The sequence below is a fragment of the Accipiter gentilis genome, chromosome 8 (assembly GCF_929443795.1).
Source record: "Accipiter gentilis chromosome 8, bAccGen1.1, whole genome shotgun sequence".
Classification (NCBI taxonomy): Eukaryota; Metazoa; Chordata; class Aves; order Accipitriformes; family Accipitridae; genus Astur; species Astur gentilis.
In genome coordinates, this window is record NC_064887.1 from 42,183,188 (window position 1) to 42,207,395 (window position 24,208).

Sequence of the window (24,208 nt, forward strand, 5' to 3'; positions counted from 1 at the left end):
GCATTTATCAGATAGCTTTAGCTGCACTGGTGACTTGTATGTTGAGTTTCAGTGTTTGAGTTTTATTTGTCCTGTTGTTTCTCCTTTCATGAAGAAACCACTGGCTTGGCCTGTCACACACTTGCTTCCTTGGAAATACCTGTCTTAATTAAATAAATATTTAGAGTACTTAAACTGAATCTGTTGCTCTCCCAGTTCTTGTAGCCCACAGTTGGGATGTGCAGCAAGGCAGCTTTCTGGCTTACTTCCACTTTGGCTGCAGTTTTTCATGGGGCAAAGAGGTTGCTGCTAGTTGGTCATCAGATTTCCTTTCCCACTTCTAAAAAGTACATCCTTGATCTTTGAGGCACTGTGTGCATTAGCTTGTTCTTCCAGAAAGCAATTTATGAAACGACTTGGGTAAAGTGCCAAAAAATCCCATTGGGCAATAACATTGCTTCAAATCCTATATTAGTGTTGCCAAATTTATTTTTTTTTATTGCAGTGGAGCAAATTTTTGAATAATCATTAAGACGTTTGCATAGAATTTATTTTTAACCCACACAGTAGTGGTCTGTGTAAAACCATGAGGAGTCAGACAATTGTAACTATTAAACATCTGTCTCTACATCAATTTTGTAAGGCCTGATTGTTGCTGGGTGATTTCTTGAAGCTGTGACGTGGTAATTTTATAGTTGGTAAGCTTTACATACAGTGACAAAAAGAGTAAAGATCCTGTGCTTTTAATTCTCGGCGGGGAGGCTGTCTCAGCAATAGACAGAAGAGAATCCCCAAAGTGAATGCAGTCTTGAAAAAAAGAAAATTTAAAAATAATCCACCTGGACAGGAAAGGTAGACGGTTGTTTTGCACTATTGTATTGCCAAGCAGGCTTGCCTTTCCACGGGCTTCTCCCTTGAACATTGAGGTCTGGGTGTATATTTTTATGAAGTTGGTTTTAAAAGGGTCATCTGAGGGACTTCTGTTGTGCTTTGCAGGCATGGTGCTCTAAATTTCCTTCTTGATTTCTCACCTGTGCTTAGAGTTAAAAGAAAATATTTCACTATTCAAACTCTTCACTTTCCGTCTTTTCCTTTTGTTGGTGCCTTGATTCATATTATTCTGCTTACCTTCTAATTTATGCTTCATGTTATTGTTCGCTTTGCCAGTTCTTTGGGTTACCAGTTCTACTAAATAAACTGTCCAGATAGTCAAGACAGAGAGATTTGCAACCTTGAGAAAATAATAACAAAAAAGCCTAAACACCTAATCTGAAAAGAAAGCTTAGGGCAAAAATTACTAGTGTAGTAAATTACTCCTGTCAAAAAAGTCTAGGCAAGAGTGTCGGCTGTGCTCTTGCATGTGTGTATTTCCAGGTTTTTCTGCTCTCTTCCGAGGTACTACCGTTTCCTAGCTATATTATTCTTTTCCTATCTTCCCCTCCCTGCAACCATTCTAAATTACTTCCTCTAATCCACTGGTATTAATTGCACAATCTGAGATGAGGTAGGTGTGTCGCTGGCAACTATCTAAAGAAAACAGATTCTGTTGCATAGACATCTCTTACTTCTGTAAACGCTGAATGACGTCTAAGGACTGGTGTTACAACTGCAGTCGTGATAGAGGTAATATCCAGAAACTCAAGATGGCAGAAAAAATTATGAAATACTCTTTCAGTCTTATTTTGTAATCATATACCAGGGAATGTTCCCCCCAGTATATTTCTTAACACTTGAAGCATGCTTTATTGAAAAGGATCTAGTCGTGAATTCTGAGCGTAGCTATATATTATGGTGTGGTTGGACAAAACTGTATTTAGAAAACTGAAACAATTACCTTTTCTTAAATAAATAAGCAACATTGTTCTTTGCTTTCCAGTTTGCAGAAGCATGGACATTCGCAACAATCTGACCCGGCTGAACATGCTTGAGAACTGCACTGTGATTGAGGGCCACTTGCAAATATTGCTGATGTTTAAAACCAAGCCTGAAGATTTCCGTGAGCTCAGCTTTCCTAAACTGACTATGATTACAGACTACTTGCTTCTTTTTCGCGTGTATGGCCTGGAGAGTTTAAAGGGACTTTTCCCCAACCTCACTGTGATTCGAGGAACTCATCTGTTTTTTAACTACGCACTAGTCATTTTTGAAATGGTTCACCTAAAAGAGATCGGCCTCTATAACCTGATGAACATTACTCGAGGCGCTGTGCGGATTGAGAAGAACAACGAATTATGTTACTTGTCCACGATTGACTGGTCAAGGATTTTGGATTCTGTAGAAGATAATTACATTGTGGCCAACAAGGACGACAAAGAAGAGTGTGGAGATGTGTGTCCGGGAACTGTGAAAGGGAAGAGCAACTGTCCGCCTACTGTGATAAATGGCATTTTCATTGAACGCTGCTGGACCCATGATCGCTGTCAGAGAGGTGAGTCTGCGGAGTCACATATGTCAACTGTGGTTTTGCGGTCAGTTTTTAACCTGTCAGATCTATTGGAGGGTTAATAGGTACCTATTAATTGCTACCTTTTAGCACAGGTTCCTAAAAGTAAGGCTCAAAATTGACGTTAGACAGGTGAAGAGAGGACCTTTGGGTGGCGGCTGTTCTAGCAGTTCTCTCACCTACTTGAATAATGTGTTTGGTTTCCCTGGAAAGTTACGGACTGCCTAGAACTCGCAAGTTTAACGGACTGTGGGTGTAACTGGTATCTGGTATAATATTTAAACTGGCATTAGTGTCTCTGGTGGGGTTTGGGTAGGGGATTAAAAGTCCAGATTGGCTGAAGGGCTGCAGCAGGCAGAAACAGAACAGTGGGGGCAAGTCTTTATGGAATAAACCCAACTCAAGAAAGGTGCAGTTACGCTTTTAATGAAACCTTCCTGCCATAAAAAGGTGTAAGATATGTGGATGAGTGGGCAACATTTGCACAGAATAAGAAGCTGGAAGCCAAGTCAGACCTGAGGGAAAAGGAGAAGGAGGAGAGAGGACCTGGACAGGGATTGCCCGGAGCGGGAGTCCTGGGGAGGGTGAAATAACTGGGCTTTGAGCCTGGGGTTTTGGTTCAGGGGAGAAGGTATGTTCAGAAAGCTAGCTGCTGTTGCAATCCCTGAACTCCAGTTCTTAAACTGTGTTAGGGTCACTTTTAATTTCATACAGATTTGTGTTTTCCAAACTTGGAACTGAGCTTAAGTTTAGTTTTAATTATATATTTACTTTGATTTATGTTAAAACTGACTGATGGGGAGCAAAGCGAATTGAGGTAAAACTGACACATTTAGAGTTGTCTGTCTTTCTGGAGGTAGTGCATCCAAATGAAGCAGTGTGTCCTAAGACAAAATTAGGAAACTTGCGGGCTGGAGAGAATTTCTTGCCAAGCTTTAAAGGGCAATTCTGAGCGCTAAGTGCCAAATTTGAGAAGGAATTCCTACCAGTATGCATAAACTAATGAAATTAATGTGGTTTCCCCTCTGCTACTCCTCACCCCAAAATCGTCTAGCTTCCTTTTAAAGAAAGTGGTTATTTTTTGTCGCCAGAATAACAGGGTATGGGCAAGAAGATGCAGACATGTATGTGTGTTCCTTTTTTAAAATGAAAAATAAGGTTATAAAGCATTTTAGTTTCTAAACTCTTTTGGTATATGGCTATCAGCAGCACTGAAACCTGGTTTCTTACACGTTCGTGCTTTATGTTTTCTGCTATTTCATAAGGTTAAAGATCTAACTGAAACTTTTTCTGTGGCTAGACCATTCATAATGTCCCTCATTCCTGTGAATTTTCTGGGGCTGTGCTACAGCAGGCTGGAATGTATGGTTTCTCTCCTTTATATGACTGCCTATTTCCATGAAACCTGTAGGAATGTAGTATTTTACCATTGGGGCAGAAATCTCGGCTCCTGAGCCTCTCATACAAATTCAGCCAAATTTATTGGAGAATACCTGGACAGTATCACACGTTATCTTAGCTTAGTTACCTAAGGAAGCCAAGCTACTAAGTCCATTTGACTTGAATTTGAGATTGAAATTTGAATTTGAAAATGGTTTCAAAACTAATTATATACAGATGCTCCCATCTGGTTTTCTGTGTTCCTTGTAGAAGATTTAGAGAAGCAATGCTTCTACGTATTTTGGCTGTAATTGGTATGCGTTTTCAAAATCACTTAACAAGCCACGCTTATCTTTGTTTCGAATGGTAAGATTTGTACTTTTGTTTATTGGTAGCTGGTGTTCTCGGCAAGCTGCTGTCTGTATTGTATTGTGCCTTGTGACACCTGCCTGTATGCTTCTAAAGTTATTTTAACAGCTTGAGTAGTCTTTTAGACTTTTTCAGGCTTTTTTGAGTAGTCTTTAGACTCTCAGCACACATGCACGCTAGTAACTATGGTAGAGATTAAGTGACATTTATTTAGTGAACCTGTTGGTGGAATCGCTGTGTTCTCTGTTCTCATGCCAGCCATAGTGTATCCTTAGCATGTGTATTTGTTTTGTCAAGATTATTAAGAGCTTGTGTGAATTGTACTTTGGCTTTCCTTAGCCTGAAGAGCCTCATAGCAACTCCCAGTACTGAGGGTATTAATGTCATTAAATCTTTCCCTCTGCATTTTTGTAGTTTATCTGGGAGTCTTCAGCAGCTAATGTTGTGCTGAAGTCTCCTGTCTCTCTGTTTTTAAGTGTATTCCCTCCTTTCATTTTTGTTTGTCTTTTGACCAATGCTGGAGTGAAATATAGCAATTTCAGTGTAACTTTATTGGGGGAAGTTTGGTTTTTGTGTTGTTTGTTTTAAGGCAGGTTATTTGTATCCCTAGTTTGTTTTTATAAAATTTGGTGTAGAATATCCTGTTTGCTATTTTTTGGTTTTCCATCTCTGGATGGGAAGTTGTTGCTGCCTAAACTGATAGCACTGCTGCCCTGGGACTGCGGGTCAGGCTATTTTGTTTGCTGTTTTGTCTACCGGAAAAAATCCTTACAGAATATGTAAATATTGATTGTTTTGATGTTACAGAGCGTGTGTCAATTGACAGAGACAAGTCCCAAGCTGGCAAGCTTTTCCAGCCTGCTAAGCTTTGAGTCTTCTTGGAGAAAATTAGAAGATGGGCAAGAAGTTTGAGAGGGCACACATGGGAAGGCTGAAAGATGTCGCAGAAAGGTCTTGTGGGAGTGGGAAGGGAGATGGCAGCAGTTGGGGTTGGAGTGGGGTCCTGGGTGTCCCCCATCTCTTCTGCACCAGTCCATGACCTTCCCCTTCCTGCTCTTTGTGGTCACTTCCTTCACGTTATCCCTGCCACATCTCGTATTGGTCATGCATCTTTGATAGTTCTTTATTTTAATCAGCACAGATATCCCAGTTAACTCCAAAACTAACTTTCAGTTATAGCATGTAATTATCTCTGAGGCACACATCCAAGTCTCTGAATCATCCTTGCAGCTATAACTCCAGCCCAGAAATTTTTTCAGTTGGTGATAACATGTTCAAGACAACAAAGTAAAGGATCTTCTTACAGATGTTAGAGTGAAGGTTGTGGATGAAACTGGTTGGGAGGAACTGAAATGATTTGTGGGCAGCTGCACACTTTGAAAAAACAGTTGCAATATTGAGGAATCTGTGTCTGAGTGCAAAGATGTGTAGGTGGATATACCATAGATTGAGATTGGTCGGGATGTGTTTCCTGAAAGTTTTCTTTTCTTTTTTCTAAATTACTTGTGTTGGTGTGAAAAGCAAGTCGGTTCAATTAAGGCCAACTCATGTTATATTTTGGGTAGGAAGGGAGGGAACTATGTAGTCGGTTTGGAATTTGGGTCTAGCCTTATGCTGTTTATGGCAGCCAAGTGCTGTTCCTGTTCTGGAGGTTTTGTACCTTTTCAGCCCACGTTTTTATAAGTTTTTTTTTTACATACATACTTACTTTTATTGCCGTAAAAACGTAGTTCTTGATTTGGTGCAGCATGTTCATGCAGAGAGCGTCTTTGCTGAAGAATGCAGACAACAAAAATGCTGAAATGCCACGTCCTAGACCTCAGTCTAGATCTGCCAAACATGATTTTCATATTTTGCATTTTTTTTCCACATGTGTTTTTTTATGTAATAAAAATGCTATATGTCTGTCACTCCACTTGCGGAAGGAACAATTCCCTCTGAAATAGGATTTCCTGCCAATTCTCTTTGCAGTCACTCTTCTCTGTCCATACATAATTTGAAGCCGTCTGATGTTTTTGACAGTCTAATTATAAAGGCGGGTTCAGCCTTTTACTTGCATATTGGGTCATCTGGACGTGGAGTAAGGTAATAGCCAGGAAAAGTAGGATGACCAAATAAAAATGACCAGGAAAATTATCTGCAATATCAGACAGTCCCTTGGTGAATATTGTAGGGCTGCATTCCTGGAGTATAAGGATGGATATGCAAAATATAGGCTTTGTTCCGTAGAGGATATGATGAAATTTAAGTTCTCCTATTCATACTGAATGAAACTTTTGTAGGAGTCTGTTATCTTCTTGATCTGGGGACTTCACGCTACCAGGAAATTTGAGTTATTAGGAGCGTGGGCCATTTCAGGTTTGTAGATAGACTCTTTCTTCAATCTATTATCTGGCTTTGAGAGTTGTGTCTCTCAATTAGTGCAATCTAGAATTTGTTACAAAGTGTTAACCTCTTGAAAAGAAAGTGGAAAGTATGAAACCATTTGGGCCAGTTGAAGAGTATGGTAACACAGAGCTGATAGAAGGGATGACAGTCTGGAGTAATTGACATTCAAAGGAGCTGCTGAAGGAAGGTACTCTATGAAAATAATAATGTTTGTCCAGATTTTTTTAATGATGTTGGGGAAGCAGGTCTGGAGACTAGGGATGCAACAGAATCTCTCTTTAATTTTCCTGTGATTTATCCAGGGAAAATTCTGGGACAGGTAGGGGTCAGGTAAGGAACTGAAGAGTAGCTTTAGTAGCTTGCTTTGTTTCCTAGTACACGCAACGCTACAAAGCAGTCAGAAAAACATTGCTCAGCCTGAAATGTCTTTCAACTGCTGTGAAATAGCACCAAGTGCTTTTAAAGAGACCAGTGCCAGAAGAAATTCTGCAACTATGAACATCTTCAAGGCAGGTTTGAATAACAAAGTTTAGAGGTGTGTGTGGGAAACGTTTTGTGATGTTTACTTAGGTAGAAATATTACTTAGCAACAGCTTCCTGTAATTTTTATGTGCTGGGAATTTCTGTAACCATAAGCTTAGTTTTATTACCTTTGTATGGGAAAGGGTCTCAAAGCACTCAACAGACTTAGCTAACCTCAAGGGTGAGATATTTTTAAAGCTTCAAACACAAAAGAAATTTTTCCAGTTGCTACCATATGAAGTGGAAGTGCTCCTTTTATTTCGAGATCTGATAAGAACTGCCTTTCCCCCCCCCCCCCCCCCTAGCTCTGACAAATGCCAGATGGAAGTTGACACCCGATAATCTCACTGGGGCGTCTGTTCTGAACCTTGCCAAGCGACAGCTTTATTGAGTGCATGTAGTGCTTGTGGTTGGGGCTATTGTGATGCTTGCAAATGGCTAGACATCCTAAACTAATTCACTTTAGCTTATTAAGAGTAGTTAAGAGATTTATGGTGCTTGATGGTGTGATACAGCCCAGAATTGGGGCAAAAGGGGTGGAAACAATCACTCCATACAAATGGCTGTTTAAGAGTATACTACTTACTTTAAAAACACCAAATAAAACTTGGGACTGTGAAGAAGCATCTAGTTAGGCTTTTCTCCACCGACCTGGGGTGACACAAGACTGTAGGATTTCAATACTTACAGTTTCAACTTGCTGAGAAATCCCCATGTGTGCAGCTGTTATGGTCTCACCACATTTATGGTTTTTTGGCTTCTTGGCTGCTGCATCTTTACTTTAAATGCAGGAGGGCTGAAGATTTTCTTCCCCCGCCCCAATTCCTGACCAGCACTTTAGACAGAAGCCACTGTCTGATCCGTTCCATCTTTAGTGCATTTGAACATGAACGAATTCCTAGCTCACCCAACAGTTAATAAGCAGTAAATTGAGAGAATTCTTTGCAAAGTTAAGATATCTTAATTTCTATACGGAGGTCTTGTCAAGGCAAAGGTTTCTGATTAGTTATAAAGGAGAATGAGGTATGTTGCTGCCGATATGGTGAAAATTGGAGAAGTTTTCATCTTGTTTGGCCTAAGCTGCCTTTTTAATTTCCATCCTTAGCCCCTTCCCCAAGACACTTGTTATTTAATTCAGTGTCTGGGCCACTGAGGAGGCTGAGAGGAGTTTATTACTTAACATGCAGTGGTTCAGAACTTATGTTACTGGAAGTTGTTTTAAGATCTCTGTTGGATCTCCAGTGGTGACGTCGACTGCTTGTGATTTCCAAGGGTGGCATGCCAAGGGTACTTCAGGTAGAATACTTATTTTTCCTGCTTCAAGAACAGTTCCAAGTTACCTTATTTGCTTAAACAAGGGAACCTCGCTGCCCTTTGTTAGATAAAATGTAGAAGACTGACTACACTTGGCAGACACATTTGTTGGAAAATGCTGTTGTCTGGGCATGGATGTAGAAGTGGGAAGTCACAGAATGTAAAAAAAAAAAAAAAAAAAAAAAGGAAAAAAAACCAGGAATAATAATAGTGAGCAACAGAGTTAACCTGTGTTAGTAATGCATGAATGGAAGAGCTGCAAATGGTTCACCTGGTATGATGTGTTTGCTCAGGAAGGAGGAGACTTGTTTCATTCAGAGTAAATCCTGCTGGATGTTGGGCATGCTTTGGTGCCCTAAGTGAAGATAAGGAGTTGGCCAGCTTATATATCCTGTATGTTTTCCTCCATTCACCCCTCCTTCATGAAGGCAGAACAATCATTCTGTATTTTAAATCTTGAAAATTTTAATTAATTGTAAAAGTTTTCTATATCACATGCAATTCTGATGCCCCTTCCCAGATTTAGGCAAACAGAGCAAAATAAATTTAAGCTGTGTATGATGGTATAGCATTCTTTCATTTTATGATGAAGGAACTGGAAATCTTTGTTGTAGAAGGCTTTGAAGGGATTGTGAACGGTTGAGTCCATACAAAGAAGTGTATTCACTGTGTGTGAGAAGACCAGCTGAAATATGTCACTTGGCAAAGCACTCTGAAACATCTTTCACTATCAGAAATTGGATATGACAGGGATTGCCTCTGTAAGTAAATTTTGTGTTTAAAAAAAAAAAAAAAAGCCACCACAAAACAAAACACAAAAAAGGTCAAAAAAACCCAGGTGTGACCAGTGCAAAGATTGTTTCTAACTGAAAGGTTGAGTATTTCAGGACCTTTTGATTAATTACAGAGCTGGTGAATAACCAACTGTGTCCTGGAGGAAGCAACACTTACCCTTCACTCAGTTTGTAACAATAGCTGGTTAAAAGTTCAATGATCATGCTTCCCAATTATATCCTATAATTGTGTGCAAGTTCCTATTGGAGGGATGTGAATGAACTTGCTGGGATGTTTATGCTTCTTAATGAGGGTGGTTGGTTAGCTGAAAAAAAAAAAAAAAATGTTGGGTAGGGGGAAGTTGTGGGGGTACTGGCTGGGATTGTCTGGCAGCGGGCTGAGCTGCTTGGTACGTGCCTGTAGTTATTTCAGTTGCTGCTTTGATCCCAAGTTTGCGGCTGGCATTGCGTAAGCGTACAAACCAGCGTGCTGCGGCTTGGTCACTGAAATACTGTAGATTACAGCTGTGTGCGTTCATCGTCTTTATCTAGATTTTTTTAGATGAGGGTAATGGGGGGGCACTGTGCTGGCTGGGCTGACATTGTTTGAGAGGTGCTTTTATTTTGGCTTGTGACATTTAAAACAAACAGAGAATTAACTTTGGCTCTGTGTAGTGCTTACATGTTGGCTAAGCGACTATAATGTTTTCATTTGAGTCTGGCTTCCTTGTGAATCTGTATTTAAATGAACTGAAAAACCAAGGCAGAACGCTCGGCACCTGTTCACATCCAGAAAGTTTTCTAATGTGTAATTTCCTTCTCCCTTCTTCAAAATAGGGTCAGAATTGCTGTCGAGGAGAAGGACACAGGCAAGGCAGGAGGATGCTCTGTGCTAACAAGGAGCTTCTAGCTCAGTAGCCTCAGTGTGAATTCCTTAATTTAAGAATGTGCTTTCTTATTTGCCTGGTGAGACGCTGGCTCGTGGGCATCTTGAGAGGTTGGAGGCTCTGAGGAAGAAGGTCTTTTGAAGGAAATCCCATAAAAGAGTTGGAAAGGAAGTCCAGTTAGAATAGCATTCAGCAGAATGCTGGGATTAATTTTCTTCTACATATTTTTAAAGAACTCAGAGTGTATGTGGCTTTGCTGGCATCACTTTGGTGTGCTCCAGAAAAATAAATGTGATTTTAATTGTGTGTATCAGGTTAGAGGTGCCCTTTTTCAAGGATGTTAAGAGATACTGCTCTATTGTAATTGTAAATTAGGCAATTTCAGCTTCTGCAGACACCAGCTCCCCCACTGTAGTTGCTGAAGCGCTGGCAGGTGCCAGACAGTTGAGCTGTTAAGTATTATGACCCTTGTTTATATGCAAGCATAATGAGGGTGGCAGGTATTTAGTGAGATTGATCTGATGAAGACTGTAAAATTTGCAAGGTCTTTTTAGTTGGGGAAGGGGAATTTCATTAATCTGTTCATAGATCTACTCCAATCTTTTGTTTTCTGTGCAATTTGAAGGCTTCTGGAGATGTACACTTATTGCTGGTCACTTGGGAATCCTACAGAATTGCTGCTGGTATGTGGCCACGCTGGAATTTCAGGGCCCTGACATGAGGAGCAGAGCCTGAGCTCAAGTTACAGGGAAAGACCGATGTTTTTTAAGTCAATGTGCAGAGTTAAGGCAACTTAGGTAGCAAAGTTGTCAGAGACCAGAGAAAATATCTGCAGACTGAGCAGCAGTAATGTCTAAGGTTGCTCGCTTTCTGGTTCTTCGTGCTCCTCTCAGTTCACTTTAGCCTGACCCCTAAGCATGGCTCCTCATTTAGTGTTTTTAAAAAGTGAATTGTCTGGGACAGGGAGGGAGGAGATTGGTCTCAATTTGTTCATCAAAATAAAGCCTGCTGGACTGTAGGATAGTAAGGGAGGAAAGGGTTTATAGGCCAAGGGAACAGGCATGGCTTGGAGTTGTGTAGCCGTAATTTCCAACTCAATTTTCAATATTTTCTCTGATTTTTGTAGCTGTGGGGTTTTAATTATATTAACAGCACAGAGCATTATTGCAATGTAAGGCTTTAATACCCATGGGCAGGGGCGAAGGAGCCGCATGTATGGTGAGGGAGAGGTTGATAACAGAAGGATGCATTCTGCAGTGTTTCAGAGATGCAGGAACAGATGGACCTTTCCAGCCAAGAGGAAGGAGTTCAGTGCTGAGATGGAACGTTCTCGTGTGGCAAAACTGCAAGGCAGTTTGCATGACAGAAAATGGGGTTGCTCATATGCTGGCTGGTTTTTCCCCTATTGATGTGAAGAGGGACAAGTCTGATAGCGTGTGTTCAAGGGAAGGATTATTTAGTGTCTGTGGGAGAGCTGCTGAACTTGGCAGCTTTGCTTTCGATAATGCGAGTGAGATGCTGTTAGCTTCTGAGTTGTTTGTTCTGAAATAGCTGAGAATAGTAACCGAGATTTTACTAAGCAACCTGTTGCAAAAAAATCAAGTTCCAGCTACTGCACTGACCTGAGCATCTGGAAATCTCTTGCACAGAAACTTCAGACATCACACTAAAACTCTGTCACATAGGCAACTTTTTATGATTGAGAAAGTACGTAAAGAATGCTTGCACTCAAAGCTGGGCTTGAACCCTGCTGCACTGTTAAAAACATGATTAGAAAATCTTAGGAATGATACAGGAAGCTTTACCAGTGTATTGGGTTTCCTAGGAATAAGGCACGTGCAATTCAGCAGACATCATAGGATAACTAAGCACTTTTCTGTTACCATTTTAAACTTCATTAGGCATCCATGTTGCATTACAACACTGCAAGGATTTTAATATTTTATGAGCAGTGAAAGTATTCATTAAAAACTGAGTATCAGACAAAAGCTTTTCTTGTCTTCGCAGAAAAGACAAACCAATGATATTCTATGGGTAGTGAAAAGTTAACAGCAATGATTTAATAAAATGAATAGGACTTGTTTTTTCTGGTCCTCAGTCTTTTCTGAATGTCATCTTTCTGAAGGAAGGCTGATTGCACTGGATGTGTTTACACAGCTTCAGTTCGAGATGAATGAGTCCAAGAGTTCCCTTGTAAGTACCCCTCAAAAGCTCCCAAAAGCCAGAGAGGAAATGGAGCTCCTCGGTGTGATGTCTGACTGTCTGAAAGTCTCGCCCAGTGGAGCCTTAACACGGCTTAAAGGAATAAGGCTTTTGTTTTAAAACTGTATTTGAAGTGAAGCCTTTAAAGCTCTATAAACCATTTCTCTGTTCGTTCAATTCTGTGGATTTTAGGCTCGGGGAAGCTGCATGCTCTGTGTTTCTGGCAGAAGGGAAAGTGTAACAGGCAGTAGCAGTCTCACCTGGAGACCTAATGAAAAAGCATTTACGTGGAAACTGGTGCTTTATCTGAAACAACTTCTCACCTCATCAGCAGGTTTCTACAATTATTAAATTAGCAAAAGAAATGTCATGTGTAGATTACCTTTTCCGTAGGCTTCTCTTCCACACTCCAATAACCTTATCTCCAGGGCTGCTTAAATAATTTGTATGGTGTTTGGCTGCTCATTCAGTGCTTAGATATCAAGTTTCTAGTCCACAAGTCTATTAGAACTCGGTATCTGCATCAAGTGTCAGTTTTTGTTCTGGGGAATATAAAATGTTCTCCTTTGAGCCTGTACGGCGCATGAATTTGGTGGGTGTGAGAAGAAAAACGTCCTCGTGTTTTGCATGGCTCTGTTGGCGAAAGGAGGAGTTGCTGCATGACAGTTCTTGTTGTTCAGCAGTGGGGAAGAGCGTGTTGTTTTTCCACATGCTCTAATCTGTGATAACAAAGAACTCCAGATTGTGTTTTCCAAACACACTTTAGGTCTCTCGGTACTCAGATTTGCCAGTGACTAACGACTGTGGTAATATGTCCATCCACCCAAAGCCTAATTTGAAGTGGCTGTGTTTCAAATACGAGCCTTTCTTTGATACTGAAGGAGGCTGAGCAGGACTCAGTGATAAACTGTCAAGTGTTTCGCGTCGTACTAAGTATTTTGCAGAGGATTGTGCACTGGATGTGGACTTGGATACCACCAATCGCTTCTCAGTGCTGCTGTTGGCCTCTTGGGTGGTTCTGTGTCTCTCTCTGTGCCTCGGTGTAACGTGGAGCTGATCAGAGCGACCCGCTGACGAGCTAGAAAACTTCAGAATGCAGGAAGTGCCTCAAGGCAGAATTTAACTTTAAGATGGGTTTAGACAAACAACTGTCAGAAACGCCTTAGGTAAAGTATTTGATCTGGCCTTGGACAGGTGGATGGACTGGGCGGCATCTCAAAAAAACTTCTTCGGCTCCCTTCCAGTTGAAGATCGCTTTCAGTAACGGCAGCTCTGTGCTGAGATTTGAAACCTCTATAGTTTGCTTAAGAAAAAGACTCTTTGTCTCTGGAGAAACTGATACGGCTTCAGGTTTCTTGTAGAGGAGAGTCCCATCTCTTTTCTTGCTAGATAACGCGAGTTTGTGTAATTTTTTTTTTTTCCCCAGAGGACTCTATCCATTGTAAGGTTATTTCCATAAGTTTCCCCTACACTCACAGTAATTACCCCATTTAGCGTTCGGCAGGTGTCGCAGCTCACGCTAGGTTATCAATTAGACCAGCTCTGAATAGTCTTAATCGCTCTAAAATGGACAATGCTGATGGTAGCTGGTGATTAGGCCGTATCTTGACTCCCATGCTGATAAACATCCACGAAGCTGAAGCTTTTTAGCAAACGTGGCGCACGCCTGCACAATTCGTGTTATGTAAGCAGATCCTGTTTCTCTTGATGGCCGAGCATAGTTTAACGGGCAGATAATGAGGCTTTTGCTACTACTGTACTTCCTTATTATTGAACAAAGTGACTTCACTGACGGTCACTTTTATTTTAAGAGCTTACCAAGGCAGAGGCATGAAATAAAACAGAATTTTCACGATTCTGACAATTGACAGTTGGATCCATTAACTATTGTGGAAGAAAGATTGAGAATCCAAGATCTCCTCGGAGTTAACGTAACTTCAGAAGATTCAGTTCCCTCCTTGTTGGTCTTTGCTTGTTGGGATGGCACAACTAGTTTGGAATTAAATTCCTTCAGATTACAACTTTTGCTTGCATAATTTACAAGGAGAAATAGATTAATAGCCTCTGAGGGCAGCTTGTGCAATGTAGTTAATGGGTTTTGTACTAATCTATAGAAACTTGTTTTTCCTTAGGGTTGTATTTGTGTGGCTTTTGGTTGTTTTTATAATTTCTCATTTGGCCCTTTGATTAGAGAAGCAGAGTGATGTGGCACAGCACACATCCTATACATCGAAAAACAGGGATCAGTATGTTTGTAATGAGAAGCCATTAAGCAGATATATCTCTGGATAGAGCTGAGTTGGATAGTTTGTGCAGAGCCACATATTATTATGCATTGAATTACTTGAAAACGGGTATTCCTGGTATGCCAAAGATGAGTGGGGCGAGTAGTAAATAAAAATACATTTCATAGAGAGGTCTCAACTGCTTGGCTCTGGGACTGCAAGCAAACAGTATCTATTTCAGTACAGCTAAGTAAATTCTTATACCTAGAAATAAACTGTGGAGAGTATACTTACAGCTTTGGGCAAAGAGAGAAGGGTGTATAAATTAGTGGGCATGAGCTGATGAGGCCAAAATGACTAGAGTGGTTGAGAGAACATTATATGGGTGCATATAACCTATGCATTTGATACTAGTATGCCTAGTAATGAGATACTGCATACATTTCTCCTTTCCACAGTTCAAATATGATTTTGAAAAAAATTATTGTAGGTTCAGGGAAAACCATGACACCTACTAAATTACTGGAAGACATGCTTTATAATATTTAGTTTTGGATGTATCTACGTGGGAAATAAATCTGGTAACAGAAGGATGTATGCGTTAGCCCTTTGGTGAATCCTTCCGTGCGTTGGCTGCTCGCGTGGGGTATAACTGGTCTGTTTTGATTCCTGCCAGGTTGTCTGCTGCCAGCCTTGGGTTATGTTGGGGAGCAGGCAGCTGACCAGCAGCACTTCTTCCAAGGGCGCTGCCTGCTTAGAGAGGCTGCTCGAGACCCGGAGTCGCCTTCCCTCTGCTGCTGTGTCCCGTAGTCAGCCTCTCTTGGCACAGAGCGAAACCCTTTACCCTTGGAGTGGCTGGAGTGGGACAGAGACCGGCATTGTGATCAGATTCCCACCGCAGCCGTTCCGTGTCTAGCATGGGTTTGGGCAGCATGCTAAATGACCGTGCACTAAAACAGTTTGTATGTCCTGGTAACTTAAGAAAAAAACATCTGATTGGTAGAGATAGTTAGCTGTGCTGCACGGGAAAATTCATCCTCCAGATATTTCTCTGCACAGCTAGCCTTCATGTAATACTTTACCTTTCTCTCCCCTCATCCTCTTTGGGTGGTGAAGTGGGAAGGGGGGATCTGGAATAAGTTATGTTCCTTCTTTCTCTCTGCTTCTTTTCAGTATCTTCATCCACAAACAAGTTCAATTTCAGCATCTATGTTTATAATTCATGACTATGCCATGAAATCTGTCCAGATTAAAATCTTAACCTCTGTCTGACATTTCTGTTTAGATCATTAGTTATCAGCTTAATCTCCTTGTGGTTAATCTTATACTTCCGCCCGTTTCATTACCTTTCTCGGTTATGGACAGCTCCACTTTCCTATTTGCTGTAATCTGCACGTCCTTTTTGGTGTAGATTTGCTCTTATTTTGTGTGTGTCGGTTACATTTTACGCATCTTTTCACATAACATATCTAAAATGCAATCATCTTTATCCTTACATAGCTGAATGTGTCAACTTAGCTTTCATTCTTTCATGCCTTGTTTACTACAACATCCTCCTCTATGGCCTTGAGAAAAGCAATCTTACCCCTCTCTTATCTTTGCAGAAAGCAAAGGTTATACATTTCGCCTCATGCTTTGATCGTATCGCTCCGTGTTTTCAGGACAGGGCTTGCAGGTAAAAGTAATTGCTTGTCTTAGACCTATATTTGGAAAATAAGGTGGACCTTATTCTTAGACCATCACTGTATGTTGAAGCACTTCTGCATATCTCCATTTGTCTCGGTTTCTCAGTAGGGCTGATACCAACTCCCATCCTTCTCTTTTATGGCTTGTCCTGATGCAGCATCTTCTCTCAGTCAGCACTAAGTTGCTGACTTCTTACTCTGGTCAGTCCATGCTGCCGATCACTAAGAAATAAATCGGTCTGATGAGAAGCTTGCCCCCAGCACTGTGCTGAGACGGTCACCTGGCTGGAGAGGGAGATGGGTCACATCACATCCTGCTGGTTCAGAGAGCAGAGATCTGTATTCAAAATTCAGTATGGATAGAGACTTTACATGCAATTACACTTATTTTTAGGACATCTGTGGCTGCTTGGACCACTTCACTGTGATTCTCTTGGGTCTTCTGGGATCGCAATGTGAGTGAGCAGGTTTGACGGGCGTAGGTTAAAGTGAACAGGGATGTTTGCAAGACGCTGTACATCAGAAAGAGTAATATATAGTTAAATATTAACTTGAAGCTTTTATGAGGTTCCCAGGTGGCGTGTCAACCACTGAATGATAAAAACAAATCCTTAGGTTGTAATAAGGATTGAAATTTAACAAGCCAAAACAACAAAAAAGCACCCTCATAGCTGTGAGTAAAACAATGAACAAAGCTTTACAGAAAAATTCCCCAAATTAACTTTAAAGATTCTGGTCTTGGTCTAAATTACAAATCCTTGGTTCTGACGTACAGAATCAAGTACAATATGAGGTGGCTGATGTCCAAACTGCTTTTAAAATTAACTGCTCCTTACAAATCTCCGTGTTCCCCAGTGGTTAGGTATGCTGAACAGTTCTGCCCCTTTTTATAGGGAGATAGTTTTCTCTTAGTGGCTCTTTAGCAAATTACTGTCAGAAAGACTGAAGCTCAGAATCTTCTGGCCTCCCAATCCGCACGTACCTGAGGAATAGGAGTGGGTGTGGTGGCTTGTTAATCTTCTTCAATTATAATTAAAGGCACTGACAGCAGCAAAGCCTGGAGTTAGTATTGGTTTGCATGGGGGCATTATATTTAGTGATAACTGGCTGGGGACTCCAGGTATTGCCTGAAGGTGCAGTGTCATTTTGGGGGCTTGCATATTAAAGAAAAACAAGCAAGCAGGCGGAGGTTGGTGGTTATTTCCAATCCCTTATGCTAAGCTCCCATGTAATTTTGAACACAAAGTACAAGGAGCAGGCTTGATCTGCTTGCCAGAGAATGGCACAACAGCAGTGTTGTAGACACTAGGTAAAGTATTTACAACTTCTCGTCCCTATCCTTGTGTGCACTTTGTGACACTTGTTCCGCCTTTAACAGTGCTGCTGTGTTTTCAAATCATGCTCCGTGTTTTGGTATTTTGAACTTGATTGCCAACAGTTTAGCTGGATTTCTGCAAGTTGTTTTTACCTGCTTGGGGAATCAGCTTGACTGAGGGTACTAGGAGAATGAAAACAGACCTAGTCTTGAGTTTTAATTTTTTGTTTGTTTTTCATCGTTGTCCCCTAGCTGTCACCAGAGAGAGATGCTTTGCTCTGTAGGTTCATAAGGGGCTTGCTGCCATGGTGTAAACACTACATGGACTGCTTAAAATGCATGAAAGGAAAAAGGTTCTTTGATCTTTATCCTGTCTGGGCAATATTAGGCATACTCGAGTGGGAGGCATCCACTTCTCTGTGTAAATAGATAAGGTGACAGGAGAGCAGGAGTGAAAACCTTCAAGGGAGAGAAACAGAAAGGTCTAGAAGATCTGTGAAATGAGAGCCTGTCCTGAAGGTTCAATGGGAGAAGGTGAGGAACTTTAATAGCTGAGGTTTGTAGCCTGAGAAGTCCTATCCCCAAAAATAAGAGGTTTTAGTTGGGGTCTCTTACTAACTCCAGCCATGGAGGTGAGCCATCGGATCTGAAGTTACGCAGGGCTTTGTACGCCTGGGTGCAGGTACTGCGTTGTGTCCTTGGTGTGGTAGCTGGAGAAGCTCGTTTGCCATTGTTTTAACTTCTTAAGAAGATAAAGAGCAAGTGGCCAAAGGCATTGTGGATCCATTGCAGTTGATGACTTCCTCCAGGCTTCATCATATTAAGATGACTTGTACGTAAATATATTTTTATATATTACATAAATAAAAGTATGTGTGTATGTGTGTATGTATGCATGCATAGATGTATGAGTTCCTCCTAGTAAGTTTTCTGTATTCCTTGGCATAATTCACGTATGAGTAAATTTTCTCTATTTTCAGAAACATACGCCACCAGCAGTTGTAGCACAGAAGATAATAGATTACTCCACATTCTGAACAGCAGAAGGTTGGCATGGAAGAGACTGCATTTCTAGAGAGATCTCCTTTTTTCCGCTCTTTTCCTCTATCAACAACAGAGCTCAACCTTTTCCCCCTATCTCCATTCAACAACTTCCTTCACAGACCTCCATATCCTCCATTATCGCAACTGAACAAGGTGGCACACAACTCCAAACCCTTTTATCTTTTCTAAACTCACGTTTGCTGATCCTAACAGGTCCACACAACAGTACCAGCATCTCCTTCAGTTTTAGCTGTGGCGGCTGTTCTTGTCTGGGAGGATGCCTTGCGGGAAGCAGCCGAATACACAGGGTTTGCAAATGGCACCGGTCTTGTTTTGGAATATTTGAGACATTCCCCGTAGCTCCAAATGAGCACGTAACCTGTGAAAGGGTTGGGAGGCGAAACAAGTTTTTTCTTATCCTTACTGATAGATGAGATAAGAGTTGTAACGTTGTCCTGAGAAATGTCAATGGGAAGAGTTTCCTTTACGTTTTAGTAACAGTGTGTTGTTTTTGGAAGTTGCTGTCTATGGGAAGGGAGGCACCTGCAGTTAATTTTATCTGTTCCTGTGTAAATACGGACCTCCTAACGTTCCCAAATTGCAGTTCAGTGGGGTTGTGGCATTATGTACTGTAATATCTTATTTTATAAATACCACTTTAATTTTAGTGCTGATTGTAAAACCTTGAACTTATTTGGCACTTGCTCCTTCCTGAGTTAGTGCTAAAAATTGAAAACCTGTGTGTGGATAACAGCATTTGAGTTGATGAGTTTTGGGAGGGTTGTTCCTTGAATGTCTTTGGCGTCAGGGAAAAGGGAGGAATAAATGTTGTTAGAGCGGTTGAGCACTGTGAGTAAGTGGCATAAAGTTTGCTTGAATGTCTTGTGGTTATTTCCTGAATTTTGCTTGATAACTACAGCCAGTGTCAGGTGTTGCTGGCACTCTTTTTGTAGAAGCATGTTAACCTCTTATTTTTTGTTCTGTTCTAGCTTCTGCATTTATTTTGTAGATTCAGGGAGGTCTGAGAGCGCTACTGTTGTTAGTCACTGAGGCGATCAAAAGTCCTTGTGCTCTTTACAGTCCAGTGGACCTCTCTAACTATGTTCTTGCCAGGCACGTTACTGCTGTCGTAATGCCCTGGGAGCAGTTTGCCCTGTGCAGCCCAAGAACTGCTCCTGGTGGGGTTTAGGGTTTAGGTTTCTGCCTCTCTGGTCTCGGTGACATGAAGAAATAATTGAAGGACATAAGCCACAGTGCAGTGGGGCTGACAGCACACTGTTTTTCTTGCAGCAACCCCCTGTCAACCCACTCTGCTACAGAGCTTTGGATTTATACCCAGTCCTCACTGGACACAGTTTTAATTATATATATAACCATACGATACATTAATGCACTCAGATTAGGTGTCATCTTGACATGTTCAGATCAAGTAAATGCTTACAATAAAATAGAAGATCACAAGTACAAAAAATTAAAAATTGTTTTACAGGTAAAAATTATGTTATAGAACTCTGTAACAAACACTACTTAATGACTTACTGAATTTGGAGTCTTTCTGACAGGAGGAGAATGAGTTAATCTTGAGGAAAAGTGATTAAGTAGAAAATGCTATGTACGTATAACATGACTTAATATATAATTTTTTATAAGGAGGTCAGATTCATATGGATTTCAATAGCAGCAATGCTGCTCAGCACTTGCAGAAATTCAGGAAACAAGCACAAACTCCGTAGTGCTAAATTAAGATCACGTGCTTGCGGCACGCACTCAGAGGAGTTACTGCTGTGGGCGATTAGTCCTCGGGTTTCATTTTTTTTCCTTGTTGGTTTTGTTTTTGTTTAGAACCACAAGAACCCATTTCTACAGAGGTCATTATCGTGACTCTACAGTTAGGAAATTAAATTACAGTTCCCGCTGCAACTGTAACTCAAGTATGATTATATGTGTGTGTGTGCAAGACTATTCATGGATAAATTTATATGACAGATATTACAGTCATTTACAGTAGGAGAAAAAAACACAGGGACATGCAGAGCGCTCTGATACTGTTTCTGTGGGACTCTGGCTTTGAATTATACGCTTGTGCACGTCATATAACATTACACTAACCTAAGCTCTGGCATTGAGCGATACGTATTGCGGCCAAAACAAGCCATTTTAAGCTGTGTCAATGCCGGGTTCGTACTGGCTTCCTCCTACGGTTTTCTCCTGGTTATAAATACGCCTCACAAGTTAAATGCTCACCGTGAGAAAAAAACCCCTGCAATCACCAGTTACATTGCGTTAGCCTAATGAGTTTTGCAGTGTTGTGGGCAGAGAGCGGCGTGGGCTGCCGTGCAAGCGGTGGGAGGCGAGGGCTTGTTTGGGGAGCCCCGTTCTGGGTGGCTGGCAAGGGGTTAAGGCGTATTTGCCTTGTGCAGATAGCGGAGCGGTTGGATGTCTCCCTGTGCAGCCAGCAAATGCATTGGCTGAGGTTGAGGGCGGTTCTCCTGCCGCAGTTGTTTTCTGTCCTGGACTTTGTTGGATCTGGAGCCTCTTAATTGCCTTGTCTGTAATCAAAATACCAGCTTGTGTAATTCATGAAAAAGGACCTGTCGGTGTAAGGCGAGTTTGCTTCTTGCTGCCGGCTCGTCCAGTGGCCAAGAGGAGTGACTTGCATGGGATGTGGCTGGTGGCCCGGGGCTGCCGTTGCTGACCCGCGTTCACATGGATGGGGCTTGTTATTGCACGGTAGAAAGATCGTGTCAATTCATGACAGATCAGTCCCAAAACCACGTGGGAACATCTGTCCCTGTACAGTATATATGCAGCATCTTGATGTTCATACGTGTGGTTTAGAATTCTTAATGAACCGCATACCTCTTATCATACCCAAACCACCGTGGATTTGAATACTTAATTCAGCTCATCCAGGACACTGCTATTTAAACCCATCCAGTGGCAGAGCATCCCAAAGGAACAGCAAAACTTACCTTGAGTTATTTTTATCTTTTTTTTCCTTTTTCTGACAATTAACTGCTTTTCTTTTGTTAGCAGAAAGCAAGAGACAAGACCTGACCCAAACATGTTTAATCATACTTCAGTATTCAGACACACTGTGTTTATTAGCTGAACAGCTTAATGCTTAATTGACTTGCCTGTTAAATGTGGATCTCCTGGTTACCTGTGTTGGCTCGGGAATATGTTTACAGTATCTGTGTGTTTTGTTTCCACCTGAAGCACAGGGAAGTGGTGAAATGACGGGAGCGATCCACAGAGGTAGAAATTCCTTTGCGCTGAGTCTGCTGCCTTTTGTCCCCCCCAGCTGGGCCTCAGCAGCATGAAGAAATGTCAGTTTGAATCTATAATCAGAAAGGTTTGGGAAATGCATTGTTTCCTAAGTCTTTGGAGCCACTCTAGCTAGCTAGTTAAATATTTATTCACCTCTGGAACAACAGGTTTGAACCTCTGTCGGCTCTGTTTCTCCCCCATCCAGGGCAGGTTAGTTAAGTGTTATCTGTTTGTCATCTTTGGGACAGGGATTTTCAAAGTTCTGTTCTTAAAGATCTGATGAAGCCGTTTCGTGGCTGTGATGAACAGCTTTGCTCCGGTACCGGTGCTGAAGCCCTTTTCCTGCAGCAGCTTTTATGGTACAGTGTGGTGGCTTCTGCCCCTACTCCAAAATAGCTATTCCCCTGTCTCTAACTAGGATTTATGAAGTTCCTGTTAGACTTTCTCCTTTTCTGGGAGGAATGAAGAGAATTGACTTTTTTCCCTATGCTGAGAGGGAGGCACTGCGTTGTCCAAAAGTCCCGCGGCATTAACCAGAGGCTGGGGCTGCGTAGATGCTATGCCTAGGCATACCCTGTGCCTCCTTGGTTTGTACCAGACCATGCCACAGCTCCCAAAAGTGCGATCTCATTGCGAAGAGGCAAATATACATGGGCCAATGACAATTATTGGAGCCTGCAAACCTCGATCATGAAGGGTTAATGAGGTGCACTTGGTCAGCATAAACCTATTCAATGTCATCCTGCAGTGAAAGCCTAATGTGGCAGCAAACAAAAAACCCATCTGACCCACCTGGAGTCACATAGCATGGATGCTGTAGAAATAGTTTTAAGAAGTGACAGTGAAGATATGCTGGAGAGGCTTCTACGTGACTTTCAGGTGCTTTCTAGTATGCATACTTCGATAATGCCAAGATGACATCTATTCAGGATCTTGCATAATGAGGATTTGCACAAAATAGTGATTGACAATTTCTGGTCTTGAGTGCTTAATGGAAAAAAAGATGTTGCTTTGGCTGCTTTGCTTTCTTCAAGCTGTCTTTTAGACATCAAAAGCTCATAGAACAGGAAAAAGAGAAGCATTAAGAACAGTTTAAAAATAGTTTAATTGTATCTTCTAAAAGCCTTTAGAGTTGAGAATTTAAAGTTTCTGCCCTGTGAATATTTGCAGCTGGGTTCAAAATGTGTAAATAAGCATAGGACTTTGAAGATTAGTTTCCATAACAGATTAAAAAAGTATGGTGTAGCGTAATGTTAAATAGGTGTCATGTGTCACTGGGTGTTTTGCACGAGGACCAACTCTTCTCAATCACCTGTCTGCTCTACTGACTCCTTGAGAAACAAATGTTGTCATTTGAATATTTTAAACTTTGTAGTTCTCAAATATGAAACAGACCCAAGAAAATACCCTTTTGCAGGAAGCGCTGATGATGAACACTGTGACTTGCGCTGCCAGCACTCACCCTCCAGCTTGCACAAATCATTGCTGCATGCATTTGCAGTAGCAGTTTACTTTCCAGCTGGATGCTAAACCCACTTCAGGGAGGTGTGTGCTGCAGCCAGCGCTGGTACTAGCAAGCGTGGAAGTCCTTGCAAGACATCGGTGTGTCAGTACTCGCTTAGGAACATAGGGAGGTGTGTGAGAAATAGCCCAGACTTTTTTCGCCCCATAAATCTTGATATTTTAGACTGGAATTAGTAAGTTTGATAGTGTTTTGGACTAAACTCTGGAATTTTCTGTCTTGTGTTTTTCTGTTGCCAATATTTCTCATAAACTGCAGCCATAACTTCTGTTGTTAAACTGTGCTCCATCTGTGGCCTGGTAAAGAATGTATAACCATGCTTTTAAAACAAGCTTCTCATTTTATATTTAGTCTAATACAAGGTATCATCTTCAGGTTGCTTCTATTTGGCAGTTGTATTTCGATCAGTTACTATTTGTGACAGGTTCACAAAATAAGACCTATTGCTAGAAAAGGGCAAAAAGTTGGTCAGCATAAAAGAAAATGAATTTGAAATACATGCCTGTGTTTCTTGTTAATGGATGAATCTTGAGGGTTGCACACAGAAAATACCTGCAGTGAGTGACTGACATGGAAGCAGTAAGATATTTGAGATTAAATTAACCTTGTGATAGAATATCAACCTTATCCATTTCCTATTTCTTCAAAGGATTTATCAGGCTGGAACAAACCTGAGGTTGCTCATCTTTACTATCCTGTTTGCTGCAGCTATTGCTGCTTATTCCAAGAACAGCATTAACCACTTTAACACACTTAATTCTGCAATCCTTTAACATGGGGCAGAGCACAGCAGAGGGGGATTTTCTTCCTAACCACAGCAGGGGATTTGATCATCAAAACATTGGTAGCATGCTGTACTATGGATCCTACATGCTGCTCGTTTAGTTGAA

The 24,208-nt window shown here is 41.3% G+C and overlaps 1 protein-coding gene across 2 annotated transcripts in view; it reads left to right on the forward strand.

Moving 5' to 3' along the window:
- INSR (insulin receptor) overlaps nt 1–24,208 on the forward strand; it is a 65,336-nt gene that overhangs the window by 14,980 nt on the left and 26,148 nt on the right. For both annotated transcript variants that reach the window (XM_049809434.1, XM_049809435.1), the window contains one exon: nt 1,856–2,407. In XM_049809434.1, the coding sequence (XP_049665391.1) occupies nt 1,867–2,407 (541 nt within the window). In that variant the 5' untranslated portion in view covers nt 1,856–1,866. The remainder of the gene's footprint in view (nt 1–1,855; nt 2,408–24,208) is intronic.